Genomic DNA, 10,087 nt, shown 5'->3' on the forward strand with positions numbered 1-10,087 from the left:
ATGTTTTGAGGCTACAATTCAGGCTAATTGGCTGCGGAACTTTATTTCAGGGCTTGGAATTGTCGACAGTATTGCTAGGCTGCTGAAAATGTATTGTGATAACTTCGCAGCAATATTTTTTGTAAGAACGACAAGTACTCTAAGGGTGCTAAGCATATGAAATTGAGGTACTTTGTCGTGAAGGAAGAAGTTCAGAAACAAAGAGTGTCAATAGAACATATTAGCACAAACCTTATGATAGTTGACCCTTTGAATAAGGAATTACCGCCCAAGACATTATAGAACATGTTGAAAGTATGGGCATTATTGTTATTGATGATCATTAAGTGTAATTTATCTTATGCATTTTAGTGACACTCTGAGCTCAATTATGATATGTTTCTGATTACCTGTTCTCTATTTTTGCATGCATGTTTGTGTTAGAGTAATGTTAACAGGTTTTGTCTTGAATGAAGACATTATGTTGGACCAATTATGTACTCCTAATTAATGGTCATATTAAGGAGAAGACTAATTTGTAGTACATGGAAGGGATTATGTCGATTAGATGATGTATAACCGTCATGACTCGAATTGGTTTCTATTCTTAATCATGAAATTATGATGTACCCAATGTATAGAACAATTTAGTCAATTTTTAATGCACATTAAGTTAATCTATTTATTTATTTAGTCCATAATGTTTATTAATGTCACATGAGCCAAGTGGGAGAATGTTAGAATTAATGTCTCATGTGAGAGGCATGTGACTTAGTAGGGACTAATAAATAAATAATTAACGATTAATGGCTAAATTGTAATTGGGCTTAATAGGAAAAGTTTCTAGGTTGACTACTACTTGATGGGAGTAGTGGTTATTAAAGGGGCTTAATACCCACTAACGTGAAATAAGGTTCCCTTCCTGACCAGAAAAGTGTTCTCTCTCACTCATAGCCATCACTAACGGAGAGAGGCAGAAAAGAAAGGCCAAAGGAAGTGAAATCTTATTTCTCTCCTCTTTCAAGGAAATCAAAGTGCACCAGAGAGAAGTTCCTATGGAGAAAGGTACAAGTCTTCCTATGGAGAAAGGTACACATCATTATCTATTGTTGTTTATTGATTGTTTGTGAGAACCATAGGTTTCAAGATCCTGTTGTTTCCTATCATTGATAGTCTAGGAAACCCTTTAAGAATTTTTACATAAAGTTCATCCTCAGCAGATCCCAAACTATATTCATCAGTCGTTTCATTTGCAATCTGAACTTCATAGGAAATTGTCTGAAAGCGTGACCCGATTAATCATGCTCCTCAAACTTGGTTTGGATCTTTCTTGGTTGTTGTTAGCCTCTTTCTAGTGGGAAGAGTGAAATGTTTCTGAAGACTTGTAGTATGTAACAATATTTTTGCCTCTGGACCTCAAACAGCTGCAGGAAATTACGTTATTATCTACTATAAATGAGAGATTAAGGATATACTATATGAGAGCATGCGTTATACGTACGAAGCATATATAAATACGAGCTAGCGACAAGGCCCCAACTTAATCGAATCTTGCCAGTACATTCGTATGGAAGAAAGACCTGCATTTATCGTCTCATTCCTAGCATTATAAATAGGACTACTTTGGGCAAGAAATGCATCAGAACTCAGAATTAGTGCTTGTGCGGTTGTGCCATTTGATAAATGTAATCATCCTGGGTGCCATTAAATCTACATATATTAGAATGTCATGTTTTGATGACCAAGAATTCAATTTATAGACTTAGGGAGCAATCCATTAATTCATTGCTCACTATCCTTACTAGTTATTACTATTTGATGACGAGCATATTTGACCCAGCTAGCTCTTAATTTATCCTCACTATAATTCAGATAATCATATAGTCCGTTCAAACACCACCCACAGATTTTGCAAAAGCAACCATTTTTTTTTTCAACACTACCACTCTTCCGCTCTTTTACATATATTTTGCAAAAGCACAAGTGCACAACTGTTTGTCCAGATTTATTGGTCAGCATTCAGCAACTGTCAAGTAGTTCAGAGCCAAATCCCCCAAGTCCATGCCGGCATGAGGCTGGCTACTAATTAATTAAGAGCTTGTTTATCAAACATAATAATCTCATGAAGTAAAAATGACTTTTTTCAACAATCCAATAGAATTATATTAAATGGAATATTCTTCCTTCAATTCCTTTTTTTTTTAATTGTACTGTGTATTTTTCAATTTACATTATCTACTATCTAACTTACTTGTATCCAACAATATATATAATAAAAAATTATTATATAACTCAAGTATTTATTCTTTGATGTTTTCTTTTATCTTATACTATAGTGCGTATCAAATGATACATAAAAGTTACAAAGAACATTAAGAATGAATCTAGATAGATTGTACTAGAAAAAAATCTAGCTAGAAAATATTTTTTAGATAAGTTCTATAGAAAATATCTACAATTATCATTCCAATATTATAAATTATAAAAATGTCATCATCGCATATATTACATCAACTTTTTTAAAACGAATATAGATTTCTTATGAAAATATTTTTTTGTAATAACGTTAAATGATTATTCATCTCAAACCCAACTAATTAGCATAAACGGAAGACCGTGCCTACTATGCAAACTCACATCTTAGCAAAAGATGGAGAGAATCTTCAACCTATGACAAATTGTTGGGTTATCAGTTCATTAATTCCTTCCTTCTCTGATAAATTAGATCTACCGCGTGGGAATCCAATCGATCTCGTAGAAAAATCATGGACTTTGTTAACGGCTAAACACTTTGAAAAGGATCTGATAATATAAATTCCTGAATGTGACAAATTTCTGTAGGGGAGAGAGTATTGCTCATATAGCCATAATTAAATAGCCGCATAAGCTTAATTAGCGGTGTAAAAAAAACCTCCTGATATCAAATCAGATTGCAACGGAACTAGATAAAAAAAATATATTATTTTATAAAACTAATTCGATTAGTCCAATTATTTTTACAAAACTGATTTGTTTAACTATTTTTTATTTAAATATTTTATTTAAAAAAAGTTAAAAATCAATCATAAACTGATGCAACTTTTACAATCAATTTAAAATTGATTAAAAATCGATTTGATTTAGAACCAATTTTTTAAAAATAGTTTGATTCTGAATCAGTATTTAAATCAGTTCGACTGTTTAGATGTAAAATTAAAGTAATTAGATGTAAAATTAAAGTAATTAAAATAATTTGAAGTAAGTTGGATTTGATTTTTCTATGGAACTAGTTTTTACACACGCCTGAGATTAATAGTGTTACCAAACCTTTCTAACTACCAAGACTTCTTGAATTGGATTAACTGAAAACAAAAGATTCTTTAAATCTGAATACAAATCTTCCTTCCGAGAAAATAATAAAACTACTCCGTGTAAAAGACCAAATATAGTATAAAATTATCGTCATGTTCAAAATAAAATTAATTGTTTAATTTCTTATAATAAGTCAACTAAAATAAAGGAATACAACCAAATAATGCAACTCTTCTAATAACGACATATATAGCTTAATGCAATCACATGACTATTGCATAATAAAATAAAATAAAAACCTAATTAAGAAGAAAACCAAGTCCAATTAATACCTTATTTTGATTAAATTCAACAGTCTATAAGATCAAAATACTCATTCTTAAAAGATGTTCTATAAGTAGGTAGCATCATATTAAATGACGGCATACCATTTCATAAGGCTTAGGCTAACTTATTTCATCTTTTTACCTGGAAAGAGTCACGATAGTACTGCAGAGAATGTTGACCAATAATATTAACTGGTGTGTTATCAAGAAAGAAAAAAAGGAGCTCTATGAATTTGTCCCTTCGTTTTTTTAACACATTTTCATTAGTTTAGTACTTTTCTATAATTTTGCCTCAATACATTGTCTCCATTTCAGATTTTTGTCCACTTGCTCTCTTATAATAATTTAAAAGTACTAGTAGCTAATGCTAGCTAGGGCTTACGCCTAAATATTTTGACAATCAGCAGCACTCTAATGTGGAAATTTTTCGCAAATAGTACCAAATTATTGTTAATTTATCATCTTAATCAATGATGAATAACAATAAACGAAGTTAAATAAAAAATATATATATTCTTTGTCACGTAAATTTTAAAACCTACATAATTTGCAGAACCTGCCCATATTGTCAAATATACCAATTAAGGTCATGGCATACATTCATATATATTATATAATTTGTCCTACATTATTTTGTCTTGTTCATTTTGGCAAATATTATGTGATAAGAAAATATATCAACATAGTTTTGTGCTGTTTGGTTTCTGTGGACGGGATATGGGGCTCATTGCTTTTATTCTGAGTCGAAAACATCTGATTTAATTTCCTGCCTCTTGCGCACTATGGTGAAGTTGGTGACATTCTGTGATGCACGTCATCTTGTATAATTGATATTCTCCTACCCTTATATGCGAGGACCACATAATTTGATAACAATTTTCTTTCAGTGGAAGAGAAAGCCCGTTAACACTTTCAAAATTTAATCACGCTATAATAACAAGTTTTTCAGTCAATTATGGTCATAATGATGATAAAACTGCGGCCTATATTTTCATATTTTGTGTTTTTGTCTATTGATTGAAATTTAAATAATTTGATAAGTCTCAACTCGTTCATATAAATGAAAATTTGAAAGTATAGTTCGATAGCATATCATTAATTAACCTACGATTAATATATTGATCACCCTTTAAATAATACCTGCCCCGTAGTCCATATGATGCAATATGCAAAGATATCCAGTTGCTATTATTTGTTGATCCTTTAAAATATTTCGACTATGCTGCTGTTTCATACAGCGTTGTTTAGTTGTTTATTTAGTATTTCATAATTGTCATCATAAAAATTAAAAAGAAAAATAAAATAAACATTTTCATACACCGTGAACATAAAAAATCATGAGGGCAGCGTTCCTGCTGTCTTGCACTTTGACCAAATTAATTAATATCATATGGAATTGGCAATATTGGATCTTTTCACGTGTCATTTGGTCAAACCACTTAGCTGTACTCTCTTTCGTTGCAGATCATTTTAAAATCCATTCAACTCGTAGTTGGAAATTATCTATTTATTGAACTGGTCTTTTGTTTTGATTCATCAAGGGAAAAAATTCATCATTGTATACACAATTCAAAATAATTAACTTCCTCTGGAACAAATAAACAAATTAAAAAAAAAAAATAGAACTCAATCATGTTTTCCATGCAAGGACCATTACATATGGCACTCTCTTTTTCTTTTCCTTTTCCTTTTCATCTTTTTCCTGTTTCTTATTGCCTTGAAGGCTCGTTGCACTTAGTACTAGTACGTGGCACACTATGTAACTCTAATAATTCACCTATGTACAGTAAAGATCTATATGTGTCTACTAACCCATGCTTCGTTGAGCTTCTGATGCATTGAATGTATCAGGTGAATTAGACCCACTTTTTCTACCATTTCGGTGTTCATCATTCTGTGACTGATCTGATGGCATTGGTGTCTTAGGAGATTTAAGTGGATGATGCCTATGACCATTGTGGCGATGATGATGATGACGTCGGTTATGATGATGACCATTTTCCCTCTTCCTCTCCTTAGGTGTTTCACTCTCTTTTGCGACTTCATTGTATTGTTGTTGTTCAGCTGGAACAGTGTAAACAAAGGGTCCAATTGGAACATCATCAAAGTCCTGAAGTGGCTCGAGAACATTAACCACAGTGCTCATCAAGGGTCTACTCCTTGGCCTGTGGCTAAGGCATTGGTAAGCCAATGCAGCTGCTTTTCTTGCCCCAACCTCAGAATACTGACCCTCAAGCCTTGGATCCATTATTCTGCTAAGTTTCCGGGAATCATTCAAAGCAGACCTGGCCCATTCCACGAGGTTCTGTTCTCTTTGTGGGCGCCCTTTGTCCACTGACCTTCGTCCTGTTAGAAGCTCCAAGAGCACGACTCCAAAACTGTACACATCACTCATTGCTGTCAAGTGTCCTATACGGAAGAAGAAAAAAATGTACACGTGTGAGATTTGAGCTAGCAATGAGTTAAAAATTAAACTCCAAGTCAACCTGTCATTGTTTTTTACTTCTTGATGTGAAATTATTTACCTGTCATGATGTATTCTGGGGCCGCATAGCCTTGTGTGCCCATGACTCTAGTTGAAACGTGTGTGTCATCTCCTTCAGGACCATCTTTGGCCAAGCCAAAATCGGAAAGTTTTGCATTATAATCCTGGAAGAATAATTAAAAAGAGTGAGTTAATAATTGATTAATTAAGGAGTGAAATTGTCCAAACGGTGCATTAATTAGAGTATGTCAGAGAAAGTGACTAGTAATTGATTACTTACCGAGTCTAACAAGATGTTTGAAGCTTTAAAATCTCTATAGATGACTGGTTTCTTTGCTTCATGTAGAAAGGCTAGACCCTTTGCAGCTCCAGCTGCAATTTTCATTCTTGTTGACCATGGTAACGATGCCGTATATCCTGTAATTCAGAAAAATAAGCTTAGTCCTTCAACGCTATATGCAAAGTGAAATAATATAATAGTAACAACTAACAAGTGTTCTTAATTGCTATACCATTATAGAAATCTTACTTCTAAATAGTTGATTCTCTAAGCTGCCTCGTGGTAAATACTCATATACCAGAAGCCTGTGTTCTTCTTCACAGCAATATCCAATCAGCTTCACGAGATGTGGATGCCTTAGTTGACCCAGAAACACAACTTCAGTCTGTCGTCAAAAAAACAAAAGGGAAGGTCAGAACTCAGAAGCACTTATTGCAAAAAGGATTATTCCTCATAATTAATCAAGAAAATCATAAGCAATAAATGTAATTAAAGCATGTTACCACATTATTAATACTAGTCTATGTTGTTAAAAACAACATTTTTATGACAAAATAAAAATCACTATTGTTTTCTTATGAGCACTTGATGGCATTTTATGCGTTAGGTGAAAAAGCAAAAGGGGTACAAGGACTCACCAACCACTCTTTATGGCCCTGAGAACCGTCCAAGTCCAAAAGCTTGACGGCAACCGGTTGAGCCTCGAGACCAGGCCTAAGCTTGTCATCAATGAAGCCCTTATGCACGGGTCCGAAACCTCCTTCTCCGAGAAAGTTACTCGAAGAGAAACCCTGCGTTATGATCTTGAGCTCAGCGAGTGAAAACACATGCAGGTTAGACCCCACTAGAGAAACGGAGAGATCCTCCGAAAGCGTTGAGCCAGGAAAACTCAAGTCCGTTATAGAGACCCTGTTGGAAGAAGAACCACCCTTCGTAGCCACCACTTTGGTTGGCTTTGGAGAAGGAGACACAGATTCACCCTCATAACAACTAGAGAAGCTTGATCCCATGTCAATTATCCTTGTGGTGTGAATTAACAAGAATCAAATAAGTCCTATGCTATAAAAATATTTATGTTTCTCTAGGAAGAGAGTTATGTTTGATGAAGGTTTAGAAGTAGATGGGAAAGGGAGAGAGATGGGGTAGTAGAAAATGGATAAAGGGTAGAAGATTTTAAAGGAAGGGGTTAGCATGGATTTCTAATCTTCAACTGATAGGCGTTGCAGCTCCTTTTGTAGCCGTGTTGATTTTCCTCTGCTTTCTTTTTTTTATTAGTAGTTGTCTAGGTTCTTTAATAAATGGGAATTTTCTACTAGTTTGTTTAGATATATATAGCGAGAAAGGTCATGTTGCTGTTTGCCGAGGATGAGAAGACCGAAGATTTTATTTTATTAATGGGGAACCGAGTATCCTAAGTCTAAGTTGGGCCAAGGAAAATGACGCGGTTACCCCTCCTTGACTTTGTAGCATTCTGTGCTGATGAAATTGGAAAAGGACTTCGGCTTCTCTCGTCTTTCCAATGCATTAAGCACCTTCGTGGCTTCCAGAATGCAAACACCTCCAAAGATTGCTCTTAATTTCAGAATGATTAATGTGCTTCTCTCTTTAAAACATTTTTGTTTTAGATTAGAATTAAAACTACGTCAATTATTTTTTTTAATCTCATAAAATAATATAACATTAGAATATTTCTTAAAAATATAAATATTCAATAAATTTCTAAATCTTTATATAAAACTTTAGATAGTAATTATCACTGAACAAGTGTAGTGTATTTCAACCTCTGCTACTTTCTTTTCTTATTTTTTTTTTAATTCTAGTAATACGTTCTTTATTAGTAATTTTATAATTTTTAATAAATTTTAACTAATATTATTATAAAAAAAAGTGTTTGAAAAAAATTTAAAGAAATGTGTTTTTATGGACCTTAAGTAGTGATAGGATGGCTCTGGAAAAAAAAAAGTATAGATAGGGTCAAAACAATACATATAATGAAGGGATAATCTTTAATTTCTCACTCTATAAGTTAACTTCTAAGGTTCGCTGAACATAAAATCCAAATTCTTAATGCTAGCTTAATACCACTCATTACTTTTTTTTCCTGGATTTTCGTTGACTTTTTTCTTTCTTTAACACAAGTTTTTGTCTGTTCACGTGATATCTGAAACTCTAAATTACAAACGAAACAAGCGCACACAAATAACAAGGACCCTCCATACCCCAGCTGTTTAAGTGTACAGCAAAGGTGTATTTATATCTGCATTCCTTTAATCATAAAAAAAAATGCATTCTTTTAGCTAGTCAGAGGGCTATTCGACTGAACAATGTGTGAATACTGAATACATCGTTTGTTTCTTCTCTGTATGTTGTCGGCGTTGATACTTCAGATTAAAGAAAATAGAAAACTCCGTTGATGTTCTTGAATATTTAACAATTTATTTCTCTTTGAAAAAAAATTCACAGAATATGTATCAACACATCACAGAATAGTGAAAATACATTATAAGGAAGAAAAAAAAGCATAAACTTAAATTGATTTAATATTTTTTACTTGCATCTTCGTTTTTTTTAATAAACATTTATTATCTTAAATAAAAATTATAAGTTTTATGAACAAATATTTTAAAAAAATCTTTAGATAGTGAATTCCTTTATAAAATTGAATCATACTGAATGATAATATGCTAAGATTAAATGAAACATTTTTAGGGTGATTAAATGAAATATTTGATTCCGTTAAAAAAATGAAATATTTGATTCCGTTATTTGCAATTTTAGTCAAATTAGAGCGCACAACCCCGTCCAATCCATTGGTTAGGTTCTCCTTGAGTAGGTGATGTTCTGGTCTCTCCATGGTTATGTCCCCGTTTTCCCAAATCCTTTTCTGGAACTAAAGTAGTACAACTTTTATATATAATAAGAGTTTACATGTTACGAGTTTTATTATACACGTTGGTTTAATTTTTTATTGTTTTTTCTTAATCTTAAAAATTAATTTATTCTTTTTAATAAAAGAATTTAAATTATCTATCTAATATCTTGTATTTTTATTTAAAACTCCTCATTTATACCATTGGCATCACTGTAGTAATGGAGAACATCAATGTCTTATCATTATTATTCTTGTCATATTTATTTATGGTCATCAACATTATTAATATCATAATCTCTTATCATTGTTAATGTTGTTGTTTTTATCGTGACTGCTATAATTGTTTCCTCCACTTTTATTATGGTTGTTACTTTAAATATTAATATCACATTTTTTATCATCATAATCATTAGTATTATTGTTATTAACATTTATCATAATTGTTATTTCTATTGTTACTATCATTATTATCTATAATGATGATCGACTAAAAAACGTCAATGATAACTTCATTGATAATGATATAAGTTGCAAACAAATTATATGTTAAAAAAAATAAGAATATGTAATTTGGGGGAAAACATGAGGAAAGAAATAGTTTATTTTTTAATTAAGAAACATCAATTTAATTTTTAAAATTAAGATAAGAATAATAAAAATTCTAAACTAACAAGAGTAATAAATAAAAGTAAAATTCATAAGTCCAAACATATGTATGCATGCACATATTAACTAAATCCAATTATAAAAAAAAAACACTTTGCTAAATTGGCTTTTTCATTATCGATTTTTCTTCTTTATGAAAAATAAATTAGTTAAGAAATTGTGAATCCCATTGCCGATTTCTCTCTTGT

General features: G+C 32.0%; 1 protein-coding gene across 1 annotated transcript; it reads right to left on the bottom strand.

The window, feature by feature from the left end:
* Window positions 1-5,403: 5,403 nt before the first annotated feature.
* LOC100305397 (kinase-like protein) lies at window positions 5,404-7,371 on the bottom strand. The gene is made up of 5 exons (NM_001251652.1): window positions 7,000-7,371; window positions 6,611-6,746; window positions 6,362-6,498; window positions 6,122-6,245; window positions 5,404-6,005 (listed from the first exon to the last, which is right to left on the bottom strand). Exons 1-5 carry the CDS (start codon window positions 7,369-7,371, stop codon window positions 5,404-5,406), a joined length of 1,371 nt encoding a protein of 456 aa, NP_001238581.1.
* Window positions 7,372-10,087: the final 2,716 nt, after the last annotated feature.

Source organism: Glycine max, chromosome 17 (genome assembly GCF_000004515.6).
Source record: "Glycine max cultivar Williams 82 chromosome 17, Glycine_max_v4.0, whole genome shotgun sequence".
Lineage (NCBI taxonomy): Eukaryota > Viridiplantae > Streptophyta > Magnoliopsida > Fabales > Fabaceae > Glycine > Glycine max.

Excerpts from the sequence above, each read along its gene's own strand:
- LOC100305397 (NM_001251652.1), bottom strand. The coding sequence starts at position 7,371 with ATGGGATCAAGCTTCTCTAGTTGTTATGAGGGTGAATCTGTGTCTCCT. Across the intron at positions 6,747-6,999 it reads AGGGCCATAAAGAGTGGTTG|ACTGAAGTTGTGTTTCTGGG; the intron begins GTGAGTCCTTGT and ends TTTTGACGACAG. Across the intron at positions 6,499-6,610 it reads AGAGAATCAACTATTTAGAA|GATATACGGCATCGTTACCA; the intron begins GTAAGATTTCTA and ends TCTGAATTACAG.